The 26,506-nt window shown below is 41.8% G+C and overlaps 2 protein-coding genes across 5 annotated transcripts; both read right to left on the reverse strand.

Moving 5' to 3' along the window:
* Positions 1-829: 829 nt before the first annotated feature.
* LOC140268373 (ETS-related transcription factor Elf-1-like) lies at positions 830-12,520 on the reverse strand. Of its 4 annotated transcripts, none has more exons than XM_072363192.1 (8): positions 12,413-12,520; positions 8,993-9,353; positions 8,741-8,864; positions 6,312-6,419; positions 5,991-6,146; positions 5,800-5,874; positions 3,596-3,791; positions 830-2,884 (listed from the first exon to the last, which is right to left on the reverse strand). In XM_072363192.1, exons 2-8 carry the CDS (start codon positions 9,050-9,052, stop codon positions 2,290-2,292), a joined length of 1,314 nt encoding a protein of 437 aa, XP_072219293.1. In that variant the 5' UTR covers positions 9,053-9,353; positions 12,413-12,520; the 3' UTR covers positions 830-2,289. The 4 variants fall into 4 exon arrangements, with proteins under 4 accessions (XP_072219293.1, XP_072219291.1, XP_072219292.1 ...); XM_072363190.1 differs by having other exon boundaries at positions 8,993-9,443; XM_072363191.1 differs by lacking the exon at positions 12,413-12,520 and having other exon boundaries at positions 8,993-9,626.
* Positions 12,521-20,201: 7,681 nt separating this feature from the next.
* ednrba (endothelin receptor Ba) lies at positions 20,202-26,218 on the reverse strand. Its single transcript, XM_072363605.1, has 8 exons — positions 26,028-26,218; positions 24,073-24,555; positions 23,102-23,214; positions 22,735-22,939; positions 22,038-22,187; positions 21,509-21,642; positions 21,299-21,407; positions 20,202-20,913 (listed from the first exon to the last, which is right to left on the reverse strand). Exons 2-8 carry the CDS (start codon positions 24,484-24,486, stop codon positions 20,779-20,781), a joined length of 1,260 nt encoding a protein of 419 aa, XP_072219706.1. The 5' UTR covers positions 24,487-24,555; positions 26,028-26,218; the 3' UTR covers positions 20,202-20,778.
* Between the last annotated feature and the right edge of the window lie 288 nt (positions 26,219-26,506).

Raw genomic sequence — 26,506 nt, forward strand, 5'->3', positions numbered from 1 at the left:
TTTCCCCTCTTTCTTAAAGACATTCCTTTCAGATACTGTTAATCTGCTTTAGTTTTTTTTTTTAGGTCTGCCACTTCTTCTTTTGTCTTCTGCTTGTCCAGTTTTCCCTTCTTTTTAGGACACACTCCATAATATTAAGTTTCAACTAATAGCTCTTTGGGAAACATCTGTACAAATTGTGGTATCTTTGTTATTTTCTGTCAATACAACTAAAGAAAACAAATGATGTGCCTGTGTAACAGGCTGCTAGGAAAGTCCCTCAAGATACAATTTTCAGTAGGCTAGTTTCTTTGCTAAGTTGCCCGTTATGTGTCGAGGCAATACTGGTTCATCTCTTGAGTTAAGTGCCTTTTTAATGCTTGAACGATTCCTAACCCATTATTTGGTAGCTTAACAAACAAAAGCACATTCCTCTAAGAATATTCAGGTACAAGGACTGGACTGAAAATGAAGGGAAAATGTTGTAAGAAAGTCTAAAAGACCATAAGTAGACCAGGAGAACTATTGCTCATGACCATTTTTAAAGATTACAAGGTCTGGTTGGAATACAGTAAAAAAAATAAATAAAATCAGGTGACTCAACACTTTCGCACAGCTTTGACTGTTCATGTCTTAAAACAAAGAAAAGCTGCACATTCTTAAACCTGCTACTGTCTGGAATACAACTTTTACTTTCTAACGGCCGCACAAAGGAGCCAAATTAACCTGCAAACAGCCAATGTCCAAAGGAAAAAAAAACACTTTGAAACACTTTGGGAAAGCCCAGAGAAAATTGTTTCCAAATGTTCACAATAAATGAAAAACACGACTGACTCGGAAAAAAAAAAAGTACTGATGAATTTCACACAGAAAAAATGTTATTTATTTCATACAACATAGGCTGCGTGAAAGCAAGCATACCAAAAACAAGGCAACGGCGTGGCCTTTCCCTCGGCTACAAATTCACCCAAAACAGTAAAACGGCATCAAGAGACAATCAGATTAAGCAAAGTGTGTGTGTGTGTGTGGGGGGGGGGGGGGGGGGGGGGTTTAAGATAAATGGTTTAATAAAGTGAGAACAGTTTTGCATAGGGGCTCCCTGCGGGCAAAGGCACAGTCACTGTATAAGCATGTCTTAACCGAGTTTAGCCCGGCAGAATCCAGCCTAATTCGTACAGTCTGGCTGACTTTCTGGGGCTCGATTAAGACCAGCGGAAGAGTAAACACTGAACTAATTACTTCATTATTAAGAGCCAGCCGTTTACTCCTTGCATAAGGTATATGGTCTCTGCAGCACAAAAACAGTTCATGAACCTGAGGGAGAAAATGGCAACAGAGCTCAGACACTTTCACACGTACAGTATATCACACACAACACATGTAGATATCAAGGCTTTAGAGTTGCGTATATATGACTTAATATACGTGCAATAACTAAACAGACTGTGTGCGTTGCAGAAAAGGCTAAATAGTCACGATACAAAATTATCATTGATTGTCAAGAAAGGAAAGACCCGATGTGAAGACACACAGACATTAAACAGCAGCAGTGCACAACTACTATTCTAGAGACAACAGTGTTCCCTTGTTTTCAACATTTCACAATACAAACATAATTCATTACTCTTAAAAAATATAACAACAAAATGGAATGTTTTCCCTCAATAGTCTCGGGATTATCAGGAATAGATGAAGCAGGGGCAGGACTCAGACCTTTAGGCACTTAGAGAAGAGACGTACAGCAGGGGGAAAATTTTTTTTAGTGCAAAGCCACTTTCAAGGCAAAGGAATGATTCAGCATGTGATCGTACATAAAACAAAACAAAGTGGAGGAGGGCGAGAGTAAAGGCAGAGGAGGTGCGCTCATAAGACTAATGGCTCCATGACACGGGAGCCGAAGTGCAAGCAAAAGGTGCAGAGAGGCTGTAGATTCCAGTGCATGTCTTTCTTTGGTGTCTTGTATAATTCATGGATACAAATAGTAGCAGAGGTTGAATTAAAGGATACACATTTTCATAGTCTGCCTTTACTTTAAGCTAAACTGCAGTGTTTTGGTTCCTGATAATATCTTCCAAACCAAGCGGTCATAAAGAAGCACTGATCTAGAGTTGCTCGTATCTGATGTATGACATGTTTTGACACTGAAAATCAAATCTAGATCAAAACTCCCTCTCCTTGCACATATAAAAAAAATATATATCACTGGCGTTCAGATGTTTCTGCAGCAAAGTGCAGCTTTGTAAGTGGTCCTGAGTCAGCGGAGTGTGGGCATGCATGCGTTTGAGGGTAAGTTGACGTTGTTGGTGTTTTCTATTGGTCAGAGCTTGTTAGAGGCACCAGCTGTGGAGTTTTCTGTCCTGCGTGTGGCTTTTCGTCGGACCCCTCCAGAGCACTTTCGCTGTCTGCAGCCACCTCAGTAGCAGCCTGTCGCTCACACAGACTCCCCAGCAGCTGTGCCGTCTTAAAGACAGATGCATGCCCGGCGGGCTGCAGAGACTGGACCTTCTGCAGGTTCTGGAGTGTCCGCAGCATCTCAGCAGACACAATGGGCAAATGCTGCTCCTGAATCAAGCTGGTGCTGGTGGGTCGCAGCACGGTGTCACGGTGAGCTGAGGGCTTGGGAGCTGATTTGGTACGCTGCGTGGGCGCCGCTCGGAATGAAACCAATGACGTTTTCTTTTGCGGCGGGTGAAAATCTACCTCCTCGTCGGACTGGCCGCTAGACATCGTACTGTCAGAGTCCTCACTCACACCATCATCATTACCGCTGTTGTCATGATCGTCATCTTCCTCTTTGGTGCCATCTCCGTCTGTGATATAGATCATGTCTTTGGGAAGAGAGGTGAACTGGTAAACAAGGCGCTGGCCTTCAACCTTATTCAGTATGCCCCTCTGGTAGTAGTACCTGCATGAATACAAGGGTTTCCCATCAACAAACAAATCAAACATCAAATTCAATCAGAATCGAAGAAACAGGAATACCAGATTATCTGGGCCCTGCTTCTTAAATGCATCTCAGAACTAAGGCCTAATCTCAACCCACCCCCTCGGCCCTACTTGTCGGTACCACTACCACCCGCTAACGTCTGGCTCTTGAGTGCAATGGTAATGTGTTTAATCACGATTCAGTCCTCTTCAAATGACTCATCAGGGTATGATCAGCATATATGGGAACAGAACGCCCGGGTGCATATGCTAATTTTCAACAGGGATGCTACAGTTGTGGCTACAAGAGTGGGCAGAGCTCATTTTTCTTTACAGAAACACACGTTTAACTGACCGTAACATTTCACACAGCGGCTCTGAAACTAACAGCGGAACTCTGACAACAAGTTAACCAGATGTGAGGCAGCTGGCAGCTCGCTCTCAGTCCCACCGTGTGGGCCGACAACCATTTTAAAATGCTTCAACATTTTAAATAATCTACTCTTATTGTGCAAACTGCATGAACAGAGTTTGCCCTAAAGTTCTACATTGTGAAACCACTAAAGAATATATGAACACTTACTCATTAAAAAGCAGGGCCCAGATCTGTTTTTTTAAAGTTTTTTTTTTAACCAAAGTGCAGACCAAAAAATGTCCGACAACATTACTTCCCATTTGAAGGCAGTAGTACCTGAGTGCTCTTCCCATGGTCTCATAGTTCATATCTGGTTTGTTTTTGTGTTTGCCCCAGAGCCTCGCCACGGCTTTTGAGTTGACCAGCTTGAAGATCCCGGCCTGCGGATCAGTCCATTTGATGTAGCGGGGACAAACCTGTCTGTCCTGCAGCAACTCCATCAGGAACTGCCAAAGGTAGAGCGTGTTTCCTCCTGAAGCACAAACACACGAAGCGTGACGGGAAAAGAACAGACAACGACAAAAATCCCTGGAGTTAAAAAACGTTGGTGTGGAACATGTTCAGAGTCCACAGTTGCTGCAAGCAGGAGCCCAGCTGTTAGCTCTGCATAACATCAAATCATATAATGCTTTTGGTTCTTTACAGTAAATGTGTTAGCACTCTTTTATCTTACTTTGTAACAGTAAACTGATTACCAATCTTGTAAGTGTGAAAATATTTAGTTTATTTGCCACATACAGAATGTGTGTTTAAATTGCAGACTTTCAGCTTTAAATTGACTGTATTAGCATTTAAAGAGAAAGAGAAAGAGAAAGTTACGGCTCCTCATACTGTAGAACCCTCTTTTTGAGGGCTCAAATATAACTGGTCAACTGACCCAAAGGCTGTTTCTTCATCAAAAGGGAGAAGGTAAAAAAGGCATTGATTCAAAGTGTGCCCTGCACATTTGGAAGCTCATGAAACAAAGCAAGTTCTCTGTGAAAATGAAAAAAACAGAAAAGGGAACTGGAGCATTGTGGGTGACCATCAACAGTTTGGTGCACACTGAGAAAGAGGAACACAGGCGAGCTCAACATGAAATGGTTTCTGTGTGGATGATAACAGGCTGCTTTGCATAGTATAGGCAAAAGTCCCATTATATGACACTTTCCAGGAGGAAGACATGTTATTATTGAGAGAAGTCTTAACTAAAGAAAATACAGAGGTTTTACCACAAGATTAAAAAAAAAAAAAAAGGCTGGTCTGGACTGACCGTCCACAGAACTGCATTTTAGGTCATATGAAACCAAGTTTAATCTGTACCAGAGCAATGCCAAAAATAAAAACACAGGCTTTGAAAGGCTCATGATCTAAAGCATACAACATCCACTGTGAAACACATGACAGCAGAGCGATGGCATGGCCATGCAAGGCTTCTAATGGAGATCGGGTGCAAGAGCTGACAGATGATGTAATGTCTAATCAGATTCAGCCAAATGCAGCAAAGCTGATGTGAAGGATCACAATACAGATGGACAACGACCCCAAACAACCCAGGAGTTTTTGATGATAAAAAAAGTTCAATATTCTCCGGAAGAGCCCACAAACAAACCAAGATCAAAACTATTTTTTTAAACCATTTACATGCTCAGCAATATTCTGATAATAATTTGATGAAGATTATTTATTAAGATAAGATTACTTATTCTGGCTAAGAATAATATTTTCTGATTACCGTAATGTGAATAAGGTCATTTTTTGGAAAAAGTAACCATTGAGTTGAGCATTGTAGAGTATTCTGTTGTTAGTCGCATTATGTAGACCTTTATACACCTTAAAGGGGAAGTTCGGTTTTTTTAAAACCACAACCTTATTTCTGGCATAAAATACGTTCATCAACTCAATGATAACAGTTTGGTTAAAGTCAGCGTCCTTCGGACGCTATTTAGATCACTCGAGATCCGCGTATATCCATATGATGGGAAAGAACGGGGCATAGACAATACAGCCTCTAAATAAGGTATTATCTGTCTTTATTTCACCAAATGACTAGAAATGAGCATTTTATGTAGTTATTTGTATTTACCCAATTACATTTGAGCACCGTGAAAAGGGCATTCTACACAATGAGCTGCCAATTCTAATCATGTCGTCCATTCTTGGTGCACCTTACCTCAAACTAAACCTAAGAACCTGACATTTAAACCTGAAAATATTTATTTTTACCTGTGACCTAATTATGCTCTCATAAAAAGCCAAAATAACAAAAATGATGTCAGTGGCAAAGTGTTTCTGTACCTAAACCTGTGGTATTTAAACGAGTGTCTCTGTGTAGAGGCTTAATAGTGGAGCAGAAGTAGCTTTTTTCAGGCAATCGCTTTCCTTACCCTCAAATCAATCAGACCAAAGTGGTAGAAAATGCAGCAAATCACATCTCTAGCAGTATAAATGTGCCATCTATGTGTAAAATACAGCATGGGGTTTGTTTTGTCTGGCAATACCTTTGTTGTATTTGTCCTTCTTTACTGTAATATTTGGTGTGGGAGACTCTGCCCTCTGATGTCTAGGTTTTCTACCTGCATACACAGAAAGAAGAATATAAAAATAAATTACCTTGTTTTTTTTAAAAGAATACATATGTATAATTCACAAACATTGTAACATGTAAAATCCTAAAAAAACCACAACTGACCTCTCTTTTTGGACTGCAGCTGTGCTGTACGCTTCTCTGTGTGCAACGAGTGCCATTGTGGCTGGTCAACAGCTCCCACAACCCCCTCGGCTGACACGGTAACCTGGGTAACTGGAGTAGTGATGACATCAACCAGCGATGGTAAGAAGGCCTGGGCTGCAAGGGGACATAAACAGATTTAATGAAAGAGAACAGCGCTGTGACCATGAGGTCTAAAAATAATATCACAGTCACAACCACAACCACTCTTACACCAGAAAGCTGGGGGGGGGATCATTACTCGAAGGTACGTGTGAGTAGTGTTAGTGTACATGGGCTTACAGTAATGTTGTTCCAGGGAAAGGGTGTCAGCACAGTCCATGTTAAGAAGGGAGTCAGCGGCAACAAGTGTCTCCATGGTCTCTTCCTCTCCACTCTCACATAGCTCCACTACAGACAACAGAGGAGGGAGGAGCATATAAAAACACTTTGGGAAGGTGGAGGAGGACAACAGGAATATTACACGAGAGAATCACTCGAGATCCGAGGGGCGGGTTCAGCAAAGTTACAACAAAAAAAATACTCCGGACTGCAGACTGAGGCTGCTAAAGCCATCAACTACAACTGACTTCATTTGTGGTCCTCAAGATTTATACAAGGCTTTTAATAATTCAATAGCAATTCTCTCCACACAAATGAGTCCACAATACTCTGATAAGCAGACCACTTGTCTTGCCGAAAATACCTGTCTTTGTACTCCTTAATTATAGACATCATTGCCATACAGGTTTTGGTCAGTTTGCATCCATTGTACAATGTGTTTGTTGAGCCACTTAAAGCTTATCTTTGAATCAAGCATCTAAACAGCAACAGTGTTGTGACTGAACATAACAGGAAAACATGGCAACGGACCAACGTTTAACAAAAACCTAAGGCACTTTGTTACTAGCAGCCTGTCACACAGACGCATCATTTGCTCCCGATTCTTTAGTTGTATCTACAAGAAAAGTTCACCAAAGATAACTCAGTTTGACAGACAAAATAGCGCAAATAGTGTTTTTGCACACACAAGGTGATTCTCAAAGAGCTGTTAGCCAAAAACTTGGTATATCTCAGCATGGTGTGCAGTGTGTCCTTAGAAATATTGGAGGAAACTGGACAAGTAGAGGACACACGAAGACATAACAGGCCAAGAAAAAAAAAAACCACCATCCACAGCATATAAACATGGAAGGGTGGCTGTCACGAAGCCATTCCTGAGGATGGGAAACAGGGTGAGGTATGACTTCTACACTATATTTCATTTATATTCACACATATCAAAATAAATGACTATTTCCTGTTTTTTATACACACATACATACTGTATATACATATAAAGAGGTGGCTAAAGAATTATACAGGATACTGCATGCTAATGCAAATCTGGAGTGTATTGCAGATGGAAAACTTCATTATGACCATTTATCCGCCCACATTCTCCTTGGTTACATTAAATATACAATGCTGCTATTATACGCAAAACATTTTATACACAGTGGATATATAAGAAAATATGCACTTCACTCTGCCTAGTTTTACACCTTCTATTTCGTTAATTTGCATTTATTTTGTAGGTTTTTTTCCTCATTTCTTTAACATCAACATTATTATTCTCGGGGCTGTGAGGAGCACTGTAAATAAAGTCTATCTGTACCTGCACTTGAATAAGCTAAGGCCTAAGAGACAGGTGCTTTTCATGAGTCTATGTGTTTAATGAACTGACCCTTATAACATCCCGAATTGATGACCTCGCATGGTGTGAATCAACTGTCCCAAAGTATAATTACACATTATGACTCTTAGAGTCAGTCACTAAACTGCATCACAGCGCGCATCAATCTTTGAATCTCTGACATATTTTTTTACCAATTAAAATACAACTAATGCCTCCACAGAAGCTCCAGAGTGGCAATGAACTGCTGTTTTACTGGTGGTAAATCCAGGCAAACAACATAAATATTCCCACATGAATGTTAGGGGGCGAAAATATTAGTGAAGGGGGACTATTGTTTTGTGCGCATCTCTCTATGAGAGGTGAGTAGGCTGTGAGGCACTGAGCTTAATAGAGGAGAAAAAACAGCTAGCTAACTGCCACACTGCCCATCGTTAACTCTCATATGTTCTGCCGACGACAAAAGCAGACAGCAGCCTGTCAAAACCAGCGACCACGTTTTATGAAGCACAGGAGGCGGGTTGTTGAGGATGTAATTCCAAAGTGAAATGTCAACGACCGCCGCTTTTACCAGCTGTTACCGTTAGCTAAGTTAACCGAGCCTCACCGTGCTCAACTTCTGCTACCTCCTCCAACCACCGCGAACACACAGCCCGACACGGCGACGTGACTTACTTTTTAATTCCCAGCACTGGTGAGGAACAGGCTAAGGATATTTGTGCTGTAGCCCAACTTGACCACGTCTACATCCTTATGTGATTCGTTAACAGTTTTTTCACAGAGGAGCACGCCAGGAATGTTTTGTTTCACTTCCTGAATTTTTGCAGAGGGCGGTCCATGTGCGATGGTTGCGACTGCGCATGTGCAGCGCAAGGCTCTCCTACACAGCAGTTGTATCTTTCTGACTTCAAATTTTCCTAGACTGTCGTCTCTCTCTGAACAAAGGTTACACTGTTAGAAAGCATTAGCGCAGAGTGGCAGACGGCAGAGGAATTTATATCATGAAGTGTGAACGTGACAGGTGAAGTGCGGCTGGAGTACGTGCGCGTGTGTTGACCTTTAAGCAGCTGCTGGTGATCCTCATGGTGTGACTGTTCATGCGATAGACCTGTGTATGTCAGCAGGTGTGTATGGGGGACCTGCTCCACAATCACTGCAGGGTATTCTGGGTGAACCCCCATCTTTAACACACAAAATGTCAAGAAATGAGATGAGCAGGTTACAGTGTGTAAGATTCCCAGTTAGGCTGCTCTGCTTCAGCACAAACAAGCAGAGAGAAAAACACCAGCATGGCATCATGGTGACTCACCTGTGACAAGTTGAAGTGGTCACTGGCATATTCAAAGATGAGCTCCGATTGCTGTAGCATGGCTGTATATCCCGAACACACACTGTTTAACCTCTTGAAAACGGCATCACAGCTTTTCTGTGCCGACTGTTAATAACTAAACGGGTCTGAGGTGTCGTTGAAGGCGAGCTGATCCAGTTTCCTACAGAGATCCTCCCGATGAGCAGCAGTAGACTCGACAGCTCAGCAGTGGAGGAGGGATGCGAGTGTACTAATTGACCAGAGACACAGTGGCGTCACAGGAAACTCATGGTCGCTCGCTCTGCTTCAAATCTAGATGAGGAAGTGGGGGCTGCTAAACTGTCCTGTGGTCTGATGAAACCTGCCAGAGAAGAGCAGAGAGAGACACGAGGGACAAAGTGTGACGGGAGCTGAGAGCCGTTGGAGGGAAAGCAGACTGTGGGGGCCGCACCTGCAGACAGTGAAAACAACCCGATGGAGAGTTGAGATTTCTAAAGAAATGAGATCAATCTGCTCTGAAAAGAAAACGAAAACAGCAGTCCGTGTCCCTCTTTTACACATCTCATTCTTTAGCTCTTATCGTGCGTCTAAACTGGGCTAAACCAGCAACAGGAAGGAAGTGTTTGCAGCTCAGTGTGTGTGCATGCGTTTGTGTCGGTGAGTGGGTGGTATGAGGAGGGGGGGCAGCTGGTGTTGAACTTGAAACATCGCTTCTTTGCTCAGTGTTCGTGGTTTCAGGGCCGTTACGTGCACATTCCTCCCAACATGACTGTGAAGGGGGCGCCCAGGACACAACTATAATGCCAGCCAGCTCCTCTTTGTTACACCAAAGTTTTCTCTCCCCATAGCCTATCTTGTTTTCTTTTCCTGTCCCTCCTCTCTTGTCCTCTGGTCGCCACGACATTCTTCGTCCCTTTGAATTGCACAGCCTCCTTATTTCCCCGCCTGATTGACTGTCCCTGCTCCTCTGTCCTCCTTGTCTGATCAATCTGACTGAATTCTGTCTCATCTCATGCTGGTAGACAGCTGCCCCCCCCCTCACAACTGTCACAACCTCACAAATGTAAGCTGTAAACATTGTTGCCACACCTGCACTTACCTTCAGCCCTCTTTGTTCTGAAGATTACACTTTGTGTGCAATAGATGTTGCTCTGTGAACTAATCGCTTCCAAGGAATTAATCGTAATCTCTCTCATAGCTCCTACATTTTAAACCCATTAGTTAAACCCTCGGTTGCCTCGGCAGGCTCACAGTTCCTGTTTTTTTGTGTGCTTGTGTGTGTGTGTGCGCGCGTGTGTGAGAGAGAGATAGAGGCACAACATGTTTGGGTCAGTTATCACAGGAAGCACAGCTCAGTTAGGAGGAACCGCTTCCTGACTTTGTGTGCCAAAACACTGCCAACATCTCTGCCAGCTGTGGCCTTTTCATTTTCAGCTTCCCCTTATGCTCCCAGTTGTTTGGCTCTCAATGATTTCACCAAGAAAAGAGTGACACGGAGGGCGTCTGACTCCCAAGAGAGAAAGATTTTTGTGAAAAATGTGTCATTTCTTTATTGCGCACTGTGTGAAAAACTTGTTTTTGGAAAGAATAGAGCTGAAGAGAACACTGTATGAATAAAAGTTTGCGTTGCCGGTTAACATTCAAGGAAAGTTGAGATATTTTAGAGAGGAAGTCTGAGGATGTTGCCTGAATCATGTGGCACTTTGCCTGTTTTCACTGTTTTTCAGAATTTCCTTAGGAAATCAGCTAAAAACTGTCCCATTGTCTGACGAGTCAAAATTGAAATGCTTTTTTGGAAATCATAGACTCCGCATCCTCTCGGCTAAAAAGTCAAGGAACATCCTGTTTTTTTTTTTTTTAGTTTTTTATCAGCACACAGTTTAAAAGTCAGCTTCTTTGATGGCATGGGGGGTGGTGCAACCAACACGGGTGACACACACATCTGTGAAGGCACTGCCACTGCTGCAGGATAAATCCAGCTTTTGGAGCAATACGATGCGTCATTTAACTGACATCTTTCTCAAGGAGGCCTTGCTTGTTTTCAGCAAGCCAAAGGCAAGCCACATTCTGTATGTATTACAGCAGCACGGGTGTGTAAGTAACAAGGGGTCTGGCTGCTCAGTTTGCCTGTGTGCAGTCTGGATTTGTCACCCACTGAGAATATGATGTTTTTATGAAATGAACATAAAGAGTAAAAGATCACAGCCTATAAGCTACTAAAGCTCTAAAATGGGAAAACCTTTCACCAGTGAAAACTACACCAGTTGGCTTTCTTAGTTTCCAAACATTTAAAGAGCAGGTGATGCTTCAAAGTGGTAAACGTGTTCTTGTCCAAAATGCAAAGGGAGCATCAACAGAAGAATCATTCTCAGGTTATTCTAAACTGTTTGAACTTTTCTTTTTAATGTAGAGTTTAAATGATTTACGAATCGATGCATTCTCTTTGGCTTTGTATTCAACATAACTTCCATTGTGGGACACGAGGGACACAGCTTCCATTTTTATCTTTTTACATCTGTAAACAGGAGTGTAAGTCTGCGCTGGCACAGCATTACAACCGAACAGGACACTCGTGTCTGTGTCATTTGTCTCTCCTTTGAATGGCAGCCGCCGCTGCAAACCACTGTGCCATGTGCAGATGTTCATTGTTAGTGTGACCTGCAGGCTGCTGCGTCTATAGAGGACTCTCTAACTATGGAGTCTTTGTTCATCTGCAGTCTGGTCACATAGGTTTGTCTCTATGGCCCCGGCACTGGGATCTGAGACTGTGAAGTGGCTGCCAGGCCCCTGAGGACACTGATAAGCCCCCCATAACATTCATTCCCCAGTTTGCCTGTGTGTGTGTGTGTGTGTGTGTGTGTGTGTGTGTGAAAGAGAGAGAGACTGCGATAGAAAGAGCACGGCTGTTTTTAACAGAAATAAGCAGAGTGTGTGTGTGCATGTGTGAACTAGGCCAGGCTGATAACAGTATGGCAAAGTGAGAGAGCAGCTGATAAGCCCTTCTTGTTGCTTGGGGTAACCGGGCCTTGTTAGACGAACGCAGTAAAATATGGTTTATGTGTGTGAGTGTGTGTGCAGAGCGGGAGACTGAGAATGGGAGTTTCGGTGGAGGTGTTCGCTGTTCAGAAACAGGTTTTTACAACCTCCCCCGCGTGCGTGTATGTGTGAGCACTTCAGCTGTCACTGAAAATAAATCATTTAAAGATGTTCTTTTTTTTCTTCCTCAGTGTTTAAACAACATCTAACAGCCATGCTCAGAAACTTAGTCTCTGGAAAGTACTTTCACTTTCTCTTCAGCACATGTGATTCAACGTAGATGCTCAAAGACTTGCTCATATTTTCTTTTGGAATTAGAAGCATTTCCAGTTTTAGACGACAGAGTATTGTAGGCCTGTTAAATGGAATAAGAAGTGTGCTTACCTTGTGTTCAGAGCCTGCGTCTGTATGTGACAGAGCAGCAGCTGTCCGGAGGATCCAACAGAGGAACGGAAACTGTTCTCATTACATTTGGCAAACACAGCCCACAGACCTGGGATCTGTTTCAGAGCTAAGTCAGTGACGGGTGGAGTACCAGTTGATCTTCTCTGGAGTCCTCATCAGTTCTCTTTTCTTTTTTTTTCAGAGAATTGAATATCCACCCCCCCCACACCCTGTCCTGTGAGATCTGATTGGTTACCTGTGTTGTTAGTCAAGGTTTCCCATAGTGACCATTGTCATTGTGGAGCAAATGTAAACACAGGGCTATTTGCAATGTAAAGCAGCAGAGGGCTGAGCAGCCTATCTGCAAACAGACGTGTTTTATATGAGGGCGTACACAGGAGGGCTGTGATGATCTCCCTTATCACAACATTCAGCAAGAACATTTCTGAAAAAGCCTTCTAGTGCACGATCGAGTTTCTTTGTATAAGACAAATGTAATCACAGGGTGAAGTATTCAGACTAAACATATGAACGAAAGGCTTGTAATGGAGGCTACACAGAGGACTGTACTTTATCCAGTCCCTGACCCCCCCTAGTGGCAAAACTCTGCACCAATGCCCTTTAAATGAAATCGAGTCAGATCTATCCATTTAATTTTTATTTTTTTTCCCCCTCTCCTTTAAAAATGACACAACAAACGGAACAGAAAAGGCTTACACCCAAGAGTGCTGTTCACTGATCGTTAGGAGGGCTAAAGGTTAACTCTGTTTCTTGTAAATCAGCAGTTTTCTCACGAGAACAGCGACCTTCTGCAGGCAGCCTTGCTTGTCTCTGGATACTGTCACTACGGTGAGGGTTGTATAACTGAGCCCTCTGTGAAAGTCATAACTATCATAACCGTGTGAAGTCATCACATCTGTAGATGAAAATCAGAACATCACCATTGGATAAGTTTTGCAAAAACAAAAAGATTCAGCTTCTAACAAGCTTGAAAGTCAATATTTTGGTAAGACTGCCTTTATTCTTCAACACAGTCTGAACCCTCTTAGACAAGCTTTCTTGTCATTTCTTCAAGCAGACTTCAGGAATAGCTCTCCGGGCTTCTTAAAGGACATTTCAAAATTTTTGTTAGGCTGCTTTTTGTTCCGTTCTCTGTCAGATGATCCCACAGTGCTTCAATAATGTTGAGATCCGGGCTCTGGGGAGGATTCATCCTCCATAATATTGTCGTTGCTGGATAATAAACTGGACTGGTCTGCCAACACAGAAGCAGTGTACAGGAGGGGCCAGAGCCGTCTCTTCTTTCTGAGATGGCTCAGGTCCTTCAGTGTCTGCAGTGGCATGATGTGCACGTTTTGTCACGCTGTCATTGAGAGTTCACTGTTCTATGCTGTTGTCTGCTGGGGGAGTTGCACTACAGACAAAAACTGTGGGCGCCTGGACAAACTGGTGAAAAAGGCTGGTTCTGTGGTAGGCAGAAGGCTAGACCCTCCCAGTGCTGTGGTGGAGCAGTGGATGAGAGAACAGTAAACATCCTCTCCACAGCATCCTGGCAGGACAGAGGAGCAGCTGCAGAGAGAGGCTCATGTCACTGCGCTGCAGGACTGAGAGGTTCAGGAGGTCCTTTGTCCCCACAGCCACAATCCTTTTTAACAATGACTGCTGACCTGTTCTTCTCAAATGATTTATTTAGTTATTATTGATGATGATTAAAAAAAAATTTGAGCTACTTGACTAATTTGAATTTCCCCTACTTGGGGATGAATTATTAGTCTATTCTATTCTAGTCTAGTCTATTCTATAAGACCTGCTGCCACTGATTTTCAGTCCACTTCTTGTGTCATTTGGCAAACTTCAGCCTTTTCTCTTCCTTAAGAATGGCTTTCTGACAGTCACCCTTCCATGGAGACCATTTCTGATGAGGCTTCAGTGAACAGTAGATGGATCAAGTAAAGGTCCACATGCATCTCTCAGGTCCTATGTATGTTTTTTTTCTGTATTTTCCCCCTATTTCTTTAAGCATCCCTGTCAGATACTGTTAATCTGCTGTATATATATATCTATATATATATATATATATATATATAGATATATATATATGTTAGTTTTAGGCCTGAAACTTCTTCTTTTGTCCTACTCTTGTCAAGCTTCCTCTGTAAAGATATATACTGCTGTAATGTTTGCGGTGCTTACTGGGGCTTTATTTGGGATACGGTTCCCAAAACTCTCTGTGTGTGTGTCGGATTCTTATACCCTGTCCACAAACTAGGTGGCGTAGTTTTACAGAAAGCACACCACATTTCATTCACAATAATGGCAATATAATTTTATGTTTGTCAAGCAGTGTTATCTTTGGTATTTTCAACAGATTCGACACATGACTTGTGTTAGTAACAAGCTGCCAGTGGCTAAAGATACAGTTTGAATTAAGCTCTTCACCAATATGTCTGACATAATTAGAAACAATACCGGCTATCCCATAAGTTAGATGCCTTTTTTGTGCTTGCATGCTTCATAGGTCAGTGTTAAGTGGCTTGACAAGCAAACAGATAAATTAAATTCCTTTGAAAATGGTCAGGTACAAGGACTAGAAAAATTTGTCAAAAACAGCTAATGTCCAAAGAAAAATTTTAAATGCTTCCAGAAAGCCTAGAGAACTATTGCTCAAGGCCATCTCAAGAGATTACAAGAAAGTCTTACCCCTTGGAAGCAAAATTGTTATTTGTCTTTTGCAAAATCATGTTTTATAGTCATTTATAGTAAAATGAAGTTTTTACACTGCATTTTTGATGCTTTAAGAACATTTTTCACATTTCATTTTAAATGTGGAACTTTTACTCCACATATTTGCCATCGCTTTGGGGCGGAGTTTGACTGACAAGCCAGAATAAAGCAAACCTTCGCTGCAGCTGAAGTTCAAGAATGCGCTGGTTTGGCCCAAAAATAAGGTTAACACCCATAATGTTTTTAGAAAGTAGCAGGGAGCAGGATTTGATTATTACAACATGGGTTTGCTTTTGTGTGTGTGTGTGTGTGTGCGTGCGTGTGTGTGTGTGTGCAAAAGAGAGGCAACAGGACATTATTACTGAAATGTAACACAATAGATCTCAGAATCATTTACAAACAAATCGCTGCTTGAAAAAGTTGTTTTTCATTTATATTTGCAGCTGGGTACGCATTAAGATATTCTAACTGCCATACTCTAAGGAGCTTATTGGGAATTGTAAAATGGTTCAGAGAGGGGGTCAAAAAAGACAACGGTGGTATGATTTAAACTTTTGTCGATGGAATTTTTGGTGAGAAGAGCAGAGGAATGTTTTTTAGATTTTTCACAGCCTTGTTTTACATAATTTTACTTCAGCCTAGCTTGGCAAAATACTGCCATTGCATCACTGTAAGAATTTAAATCCATTCATCGATCTGTTCCTTGCCACATGAAACTCTTTCTTTTCAGGGTTTCATTAAAGTATACATCCCGGTGGATAAATATACTGTCCCGGTGAAGGACAGTGCAGTTTGTTTTAATTCAAAATAAGGATTAAACCTTTAATAAGGCTGAGGAGGATCAGATGGAACAATTAGAGTCAGCAGTTTTTTGCAAATTTGACCTTTTTGACCTCAGTGGGTTAAAATCTGCACATTTATCTTACGTCTTGACAATTGTCATGTTGGAGCACTTTATTCTGAACATATGCTCACCATATGGTACCCCTGGCTGATAAATCACTCTTCATCTTATACTCTGGCCCCATGGATTTGTCATTACATTATCAGACAAGTAATAAAGAGGAAGTGTGTTAACAGGGAGGGACAGAGACACAAAAGTATGACTATCCCCTGATGTCAAACTGAGGAGGAAAAGGATGAAAGTAATGCTCCGGAGTCCATGCTACGTCAGTCTGATGAATTCCTTCTGCCGGCCACGTCTGCTCACCTTCTGCTGCTGCAAAGTGTCCGTGCATATGTGTGTGTGTGTGTGTGTTATATGTGCATCCATTCAAGTGTGTGCCAATTGTGCATCTGTGAATGTGAGTGATGAGCTGCATTTTGGTGTCATTTATCAACCCTTCCTTCAAGTGCAAAATCAGTGGCGTGTGACCAAAAAACAGCAAATCAAATTGGAGAAAAAAAAAAAGAAGCAGAAAGCATTTTCATATTTCAGCGTGCACACAAACGTCCTCTCATGTGTGTGTTTTCATCGGCAGCATTAGGGCCTTAGTTTGCGCGGTGCTCAACATTTTTCTCTTGAAGTTATTTCCATGGCTCCAGCTTCATAGAGCCACTCACTCACACGCACACACAAAAACTTTCACACTCTTAAAAAAGCATATTTTCTTTGTTCTTCCCAAATGTTTGCAGAAACTATGCCTGACTGAAAGCACTCCTCCTTGTGCAATCAATCCAAAATAAATATTCTAAAACCAAGATGGAAGTACTGAAAGTTTACAGATGAAGAGCTGTGCATATGCGTTTAAATTATTGCATGTTTGTCAGATGCAGTGTATTCAGATGAGATCAAAAGAGAGTAGATGAAGGTTTAGGATAAAACAGATGCGCCCACGTCACTTTGAATAGTTCAGAAGTGTTGATGTTAGGCAGCGCTGCTTGCCATGCAGGACGAGTCACTGTCACCTCTCAAACATTTGAGCGTGAAGTCAAACATCACGTTCAAATGCACATAATATCTTTTGAATGCAGTTTGCTGGAACAGTTCTGCCGAACAAGGTGTGTATGTATACAAAACTGCAGATGCAAAGGTAGAATATGTACAAGAATGTTTGGAGAAATGGAGAGCTGAGAGGGGCCGGATTAGATTCATCCACACCCCGACCCTCAAGAGCCAGACCCAGCTGTAAATCGTAGTTTATGCTTTGACGTCGTCGACGTTGACCCATCCGCCGTAGCCTGTGGTGCACCTCCAAAAAATTCTAACGACACGTCGCGTAGGCGCGGGCCGTAAGGGCTGTGATTGGTCCGCTCAGAATGTAATTTCCGGCAGTTGCCTTTTCCGGTCTTACTGGCTGTATACGCGAAGAAGCTTTGACATTCAAAATTATTTGAACTGCATTTGTTCATCCAGGTTGTAAATTCATAACCAGTGTTGTAAATTCACCAGTTCCCGGCCTCATACAGACAGACCGTGTTCTCTGTTGCCTGGCTTCAACATTTACAATTTAAGCATTTGTTCTTCAATATTGATGAGCTCCAACTGCAAATACAGCTGCTCCACCTCGGTTGCCATTGTTTACTGTTGTTAGCTGTGACCGGAAGAAAAAGCAATTCACCATAACCCCTGAAACCCCACCTCCCTACCGGCATGATGAATTGCAGAGCAACGTGGTCCCTCAACGCAGAACTTCGAATGCTCAATGAAGACGTCGACGTTCTGGAAGAGTATAAATCTAGCTTAAAGAGGAGAGGACGGACTGTGTGAGCTTGATAAATGTGGGTCTGTACGGGCATATTTGGTGTTAATATGTGCTGCACCTACTTTGTGTCTGTTTGTTTTAGCAAAGTGTGTTTACTGGGGAGGTCTGTGCAAACTCAGTGAGATCAAAGTATGTAATAAAAGAAAAATCTACGGTCAATTCTTGAGTGGGAAGAAGCTTTCAGCCAAGCTAGTATGATTAGCTCATCAAAAGTGTTCAATCAGCAGGAATATGCAGCTGCATCATGCTAGCTGTTTTTGACTGTGTTTCACATCACTTCCATTTTAAACGTACATGTTTCCATGTAACAATTATAGCAGTGCCCATTCTGAGTTAACTGTTAGTTTACTTTGTTACTGAAAAGCATCCGTGTTGGTCTGCGATTCGGCGTGCACAGTGGCTGCCCAACGCATCCTGCTACTGATGAGCTGAGTCCAACAGCAAACTTGTTGGATACCTCATTGTTGGGCATTACTTTTGCAAAGACTTAAAAGCTTGGAAGCGTTTGTGCTTTTCCAGGCTTAATGTTAATTTTTTACTGTCTTACAGTTGGTATTTTAGGAAGCACTTTGAATTGTTTAGTACATGAAATGTGCTCTACAAATAAATTTGACTTGGAAAAGACTGGGAAAATGTTGCGTCACAGGCAACATGGCCATTTATCATTTGATAAAATGGTGACAAATTACAAGAATTTTCTCGTCTGGTGGCCACATTCTGATCAGCTGTTAGCTTAGCTCAGAATTCCTCCCTGATTCTCTGACTGGTGTCTGCAGATAAGCCTAAAAAGACTGGGAGAAAAAAAAATCCTTTTAAGGTTTTGCAGCAAGATGTTCTGAATGCAAATGTCACACTTTGAACAAACTCCAAACCCTTTCTCTGTTTCATTGAAGACATAACTCAAGAAATATGCCACATCTATGAAAAGCTTTTCAGTCAGTTGTTCAGTACAAGAAGATTTACACGGTAAAATGCTATGGTTCCTAAACCATTCTTTAAATTAGGATGTGATTACCCTAAAATTCAAGCTAAGAGGCTGCACTATATGCCCTTATCCATGATATAGCTGAGTGTGAATATATCTAAATGAATATATAAATGGCTTTACAGACAGGTAAAATAACAAAAATGGTGTCAGTGTCCAAATGTTTTTGGGTATAACTGCATGTTTCTGTCTCAAAAACGTCTCTCTATTCCAATGTTGGAATAAACTCTATGATAGTAAAGTAAGGCTTCATGCCAATAAATTAGTTTGAATTTTAAACACCAGCTTTGTGGATCAAAATATACAGTTTTACTCTGATATTATCAAACTTTGCTTAAAAAACTGTTGAGCGAAGGAGCTCATGGAACAATATTAACTTTGAACTTTTTGTGACCAATCTCTTTTGGAACAGAGGATCCATCATATCTTTAGAGGCCCAACAGTAACCAGAGCCAGACATATCAATTCAGCCTCTGTTGGGAGTACAAAATTCTGAGAGGAATGTACTGAATGTGATTTCTTTCAATTAGGCATGCTTACAGCACCGGTTGGTTTGATTTAATGACAAACCACACTGAAGTGATTGAAGACATGTTGGAAGAACGAAAGCTGAGAGGTTACGGGGAGGAGCGCCGGCAGGAATGCAGGGAGAAAAAGAGGGGGGAAGAGGTAAGAGAAGAAAAACAGAAAAAGAGGAGAGAGAGAATGCGGGGAGAGCGGATGAAGCAATGAGATGAGGGGTGGTGAGACATCACAGGATAGAGTACTTCTTTGACAGCTAATGTGACATGCATGACACTGGTTAAGCCCCAAGCCAAATTTCCAGGTCAGAACTGTGTGTGTATGTGTGTGTGTTTGAAGAAAAGACGTAGGGAGGAAAATAGAGAGATCACAGTAATGATCTGTGTTAGCATTCATCATCACATGATTCCGCAAGCTGCCACACTTAAACTGAGCCAACCCACACATAAACACACACACACTCAAATACAAACTGCAATTAGGACAATAACAGGCAAAACTAAAGGTTTTAACAACAATGAATTATTATGAAAATGCAGAGCTAGTGCTTTTCTTCGAAAAATTCTCAACTGCTCTTTTAATCATTTCTGATTTTATTTATTTTCTTACAGAAAAAAGCAAATCCTACATCATCACACACCAGTTTAGATAGTGAGTCAGATTAAGATGATGAGGAGCAAATGCGGTCATAGAACAATTAAAGCCTCAGCAACAGGTCCATTATTGAACAGTATAAACAATAGCTGACATCACACAGCTGAAATCACACAACATCAGTAGTTCAAGAACTAGCAAGAAAATACATATGAACAATACATTTATTGGCAGCAAGTATGCCAATACAGCAAGGTCCATACACAATACACAAACAAGAGCATTAAGAGTCACTTTTTCCAAGCTGCTGTAGTCTCTGTTAGCGATATATTACACAGCGCTAGACTTTTATATTGTCCATGCAATGCAGAGGTTAATGTGAGATTCATAGTGTCTGAGTAGCATTCAATTCATGGCTGTGAGCCTGACCTGCTGTCTCTGCTAACTGACCTTCGACTCCAATTTTACACAACGCGGCCAAAGTTTGCCCTTGCTCAGTTTTCACATTTCATGTTATTTACATCCATTTGTGTTAACAGTCCCCACAAATTTCACGCTTGTTATCCCAGACTACAGCTGTTGAAGTGCTCTGACGCTCTCCTACGTCTCCTCGGACAGCGGGAGTGTTGCGCTCCATAATAAGGATTTCAGGCTGGAATGAGTTTCAGTGTGGGCTGATTTCCAAACGCACATCTGGACACTTTATATGATGTCGTAGATGAGAAAAGAATGGGGCCTCGTTCACTGAGACATGCATCAAATTTGTTTCTTCTTTTTTTTTTTTTTTTTTTGGATCGAGGGTTCCTAACCCCCTTTTCTCTCACCTGTATGCCTCCTTAGGCTGTGGTGGACTTGTTGGTCATGCGGGAATTACTCTGATCGGAGGCTCGATCTGTGACTTTAAGTTTCATGCACGACTGCTTTTCGTCCATTAACATCTCTGCAGGGAGGCACCAGCAGCACAGACAAGACTAAAGAAACAAGGAAAGTGGTCAGAGAGAGCTTATAGAGAGGAAGAATGTGAACATTTCTTAATTGGATCTATTTGGAGTTGAAGCAACCACATGAATTCAATAAAGATCTAAAAATATCAAATTTTAAAAACAAATTGAACCAATATGACTTGTTTTGATCTCAGTTATCCATTTGGACATAGCCAGGAAAGCTATTCACCATATTTTCTTAGTTTAAGCTAAACTAAGTGGCCGCTAAGTAATATCAATCATGTCGATACAATTTATATCAGTTGTATCAATACAAGGAAGAAATCAACACTCTCATACAAAACTAGGCGATAAATGCATGAGTATAATTTCAAAACTGTTGAGCTATTCCTTTAAGACAGTTGCCCCTTACCCTGAAGCAGTTCTTAAAGCGCTTGCTGACCATGTAGAGAGCAATGGGATTGATGCAGGAGTTGATGGACGCCATGTTGATACCGATGTAGTCCAGCACCAAAAAGAAACTAAACAGGAGTTTCAGAGACACATTAATGTTCCACCTCTCCACTCCTAAGGCGAATCGTTTTTCTTCTAAATTACTACTCTGTCCCTTTGTTTTCCATACCTGAGCAGCTCGCAGCGGTTTGGATCTTTTTCATCATAGATGGTGAGCTTCAGGATACGGCTAAGGTGAAGGGGCAGCCAACACAGAGCGAAGACCAGAACCAGACAAAACACTGTTTTAGCCACCTCCCGCCGCTGAACACACACAAACACACATAAACTATGGTTTGGCACTGAAATGACTGAGGTGAAACTTTGATCTCAGTGGTGATATATTTGCTTGGGAACATTGTTTTCCATAAAATAGATCACAAGTCAAGTTCCATTAAATAGAAAGCGTGTCTCAGATTCTGCCTAATCTGAGACACGCTTTATATAAGCATGCTTGCATTTTATTTTTATTACTTAAATTGAATTTAGTTGAAAATGTGCTGGTGGGCTTGTGTCATTAGTTGAGAACAAAAGATGTCCTTTGTGTTTGCACTTTTGCTGACAGTAATTGTGGAAAATATTACTTAAGAATCCATCGTACTATCACGATCAACTATAAATAACAAATAGGCTTCATACGGTGACTGCCGTCATCTGACCTGTTTGAGGTGGTCACTGAGAGCAATCTGGACACCGTTCTTCTTCCGCAGCATCTCACAGGTCATCAGGGTGTAGAAAATGGCAGTGCAGGCCAACGGCAAGCAGAAATATGCACTGAAGAGCCACCAGTCCTTTGCTGATTTATAAAACTGCACAGGGAGAATAAAGGAATGGGATTATGCACAAACATCTGCGCTGGAGAGCTCGAGTTGAAGAGGAAGCATGTACCAAGTAGATTTAGTGGAGTATAGCCGCAGTCTGACCTGGACTGAAGCATGAAACTCAAGGGTGTGTTTTGAGTTGTTGTTGACACGCTTTGAAAAGTTGATTTATCAAAAGACCTCAGTGGAACTGAAGCTGTTATTTTTCAAGGTTGATGGAAGGAGCTTGGACACTCGCATACACCATACTCATGCAATATTTTCTGTCACCCAAGAAAGCAATCTCACCCCTGTGATATATGCTTGGCAATGCTTTATTTCCTGTGAACTCTTTCAAACTCCCCTTTCGCCAACAAAGTTGTCACGGTGAGATTGCGGGTGCGTGTGCTTTATGTTAAGTATGCTCAGATATTTACGCACAACGTGAACATCTGCACCTCTATATGCCTGATGGTAGTGAGCGCAGCTGTGTCAACACGCACCGTTTTTCTCCAAACTGAAAAAGGCCTGTGAGGGTCTGTGTGTCTCAGCTCACCCTCATAAAGTCTGTTTTCTGCATGGGATGCAGCAAACAGATTCTCAAGTGTTCCCCCTTGTAGTCCATGGTGATCATGTCGAAGGCAATTGCTTCCGGTACAGCTAGGATGATGGATAATATCCAGATGAGGGCTATCTCGATAGCCATCCATTTTGGAACTCCAATCCCTTTGATTCGACTCCAAGAGGCCACGGCACGATACCTGGAAATTAGTTGAGCGATAGTTTGAGACATTGGGGGAAAAAAAAGAACTGTTATGGTGGATTCACTGTGAGCGCAAACAGCTACTTGATTGAAATGTACAAAAGAGGCTAACATGACAGGAAGTGTCAGTTTGGATTGTTTCGGGGTTGTGGCTTCATACCTGTCAATACTCAAAGCGCACAGACTCAACACTGTAATCCCCACCGAGGCTTTCTGGACAAAAGGCACCAACTTGCACAAAGTCACCCCAAATGGCCAATCCTCTGCCAGGAGCTGGAGACAGACAACAACAGAAAGAGCTGGTCACTCAGTGAAATCATAGTAGGGAGTGAGGCAAACTGTCTCTCTCCACAATGTTTATTCCCAGCCACAGGCATCCAGTGCAGACCAAGCATGCATGAACCTGAACTCATCAGTTTCTGTGAAAATCCAGAGCTGTCAAGTATAACATTATGGTCTTTTCTTTAAAAACATTGTGAGGCCTGCGTGCCTCAGCTTCACCTCCGGGCACTGCAACCGAATGAGATACGGCAACTCCTGAAGTACAACAAACAACTGCTGAAACATGTAAAACACAGGACTTTTGTTAAAGCCTTCTTTGGATGGGCGACTGGAATGTGAGAGGAAAATCAATTGAAATCATATGTGACTGTCTATCTCTATACCCACCCCGTCTGTTCTGCGTCTGCCCTGGTATGTAACCGCGTCCAGTTGTTTTAACAAGCTTGCCCCCTTACGCAAATATACAAATACTTTGGTCCGCCCTCACTTGCACAAAATGAGTCCGACAGATAATACATGCCAAGAGACATAAGGGGATATAGAGGAGCTCAGGATCCAGGGGAGTAATAACATTTTAAAACTACTTGGGAGCCCCCTTTCACTGGAATGTATGTGCATACTTGATTGTATGAATAGTGTTAGCAATGGGTGTCTAAGTGTGTTTGTGTGACCTCTTTAAAGACCCAAATGTAGCAAAAATGTTTATATGTGAACATAGAAAGTCAATATAATAATATTACAGGGATAGTATAGATGGAAAGAAGGAGTTTTGACTTTGGTGTTGCAATATATCAGTACTGATGATAATCATGATGAAAATCTGACCCTGGAATAGACTCTTTTCCTCACCTTGTAAACATTTATGGGGATGCCGATGATGATGTGCAGCAGGTCTCCAAGTGCAAGACTGCCGATCAATATGTTTGGCCCATTTCGCATGCACTTATTCTTATAGATGATCCTCAGTAAGGTGGAATTGCCAATAATACCAACAACAAACACCAGGCAGGACACCACTGTGTTGATGTACTTGAAGGTGTCTCTGATTTCTGTGGGCCCGGTGCACATGGGAGGCAGGCGGCGGCGGGGCATGGTGATGTTGGGCCTCACCGGACCCTGCACCTCCCTCTCTATGAGCCCGAGTCTTTGAGTAACGGTAAGAGGGACCTGGGGCGCTTGCTGCTTTGGCTCCAGCTGTCCACTGGCCACAAGCATGTGAGCTGCCAAAAGGAGTAGCTCCAAGCGGAGGAGATGAGTTTTCATCCTGGAGTTGGATTTAGAGTATGGCTTTTGTCCAACAAACAATGCTGCAGCTGATCCTCCTTGGTGCCCCTGGAACACAAATTGCAAGGAAAGTGCTGTACAGAGACTACTTGTTTGAATATTATTCCTCCCCCAAGACGATCGCTGACACAGTGGAATTGTTTATTGGTCTGTCAGAGATTTTGAAAAAAGTAAAAGCTGCATATCATGAAACTTTGTGAAGAGGTAGAGCATGACCAAAGGAAGAACCCAGGAAATGTTTCTGTGTATGTGGATAACTGTCTTTTGAATTGTGAAATAGGCCACTGAGTTCAGTTCACTCGGCTGTCAGTCATCTTTATTAAACAAACTAAACTCAAGTAAGACTAACAGATCAACCCTGCAGTAATATTATAGTAAATTTTTGGTCAGTTCAGTGACTGCATAATAATAATTCGGGTACGTGGTGGGGTCAGAAAAACAGGAAGTGCAGCTGTTGCAATACACTGACAACAAACATCGCATTTAAGGAATGAAATATGAGTAACTTGTTAATTATACATATATATTAATATTCTAAAAGACAGAGATTTTACATCTCACCAGCCGTCTAAGGAAGGTGTTGTACAGACCTTTAACGTAATTACCTACAGCACCAAGAGAGGCGGTTCTCTGTTCAGTGGCCACTTCTGGCCCATATATTTGAAGCACAGGAACAAGACAGATGGAGAGATATGAGATGCTCTTGGAAAAGTTTGCTCTCCATCGTAAGAGTAATTTGATTTGATAAAAAATTTAGATGTGTTACGAATCCATTTCACTGGTGGCTTTTTAGGTCTGATATTCAAGTTTATCCTAGTGATATATTGGTTTCTGGCTGAAGTAAAGTCTTTTATTGGAAATGGTCTTTACATTTTAATCTACCTTAGTGACTCATGTTGGAATATATTAGAATCATCTGCCACTCAAAAGTGCAGTTTGGAAGGCTGTCTTCAATCTCTTACACTGAGAGGAAAGTTTCTCTGGGCTCGCCTTAAATCAAAGTTAAGTTGTCTATCTACGAACAGGATTCGTAATATCACAACCATTTTCGATCACAAAAATAATCCTATTGCAAATTTGTTGCATTAATGGACAAGCGTGGCGCAAGAGGCATAAAGTTCAACTGTGGTAGTTCAACCTGATGTATTACAAAACAATTGCCCAGAGGGGATCTTTAAGGTTTAAAAGTACAAGGGTAAGTTATTACAGAATAGAAAAAAAAGAGAGGGGAAAACAATTTTAGGATATAGAAATAACGTAAGATTAAAGTGAAATAGAATAAAACAATATCATTAAATAGAAAAATAGAATAGCACTTTTTTCAAATTTAATACAGAAAGAAAGTCTAACTTTGTATCGTGTTGTTTTGACATGTTGTGGAGCATGCCCTACAGTTTTCAAGAAGAGAAAAGAAAGATTTAAATGGGGTTTAAAGAAAACATTGACAACTCTTGCAAGGGCAAGATTTTTATAGAAAACACTGCAGTTTTCCAATTTTTGCCATTTGACTTCTTACTTACCTAACCCCTAAAAGAGGTAGGGATCCTCCAATAACTGTGCCTCTTAGATAAAAGTTCCCCTGTAACTCTTAGGATAGCAGAAGATTCCCAAATCAAAGGGACGCTGTTCCAACTGTGAAAGTTCAGTCATCTCCAACAGAAGGAGTCCTCCCTGCTGCCAGTGTCAAAGCTAGAAACTCCAGGCCTGTGCTCCAGAGCTGTTCACTCCTCTTCAGCTATTGAGTCTCAGAGTACACACATGAGTTTGTAGAGTTGATCCCTGCCCTCCAAAGCCCCCCTTCTTCTTATGTAGAGGAGGGGGTGGGGAAAGACATGAGAAGGTAGGCGGGATGTTCACAACTTCAATGTTCACCAAAGAGATTAGCTCAAATCATAAATCAGATTATAGAGAGTTATACTGTGGTTTTTCTGGAACTCACTGGATGGTTTATAGGTCCTTATTTATTACATTCCCCGATAAATCTTTCATCAATATTACT

The sequence above is a fragment of the Leuresthes tenuis genome, unplaced genomic scaffold, assembly GCF_036924035.1.
Source record: "Leuresthes tenuis unplaced genomic scaffold, fLeuTen1.0.hap1 SCAF_14, whole genome shotgun sequence".
Lineage (NCBI taxonomy): Eukaryota > Metazoa > Chordata > Actinopteri > Atheriniformes > Atherinopsidae > Leuresthes > Leuresthes tenuis.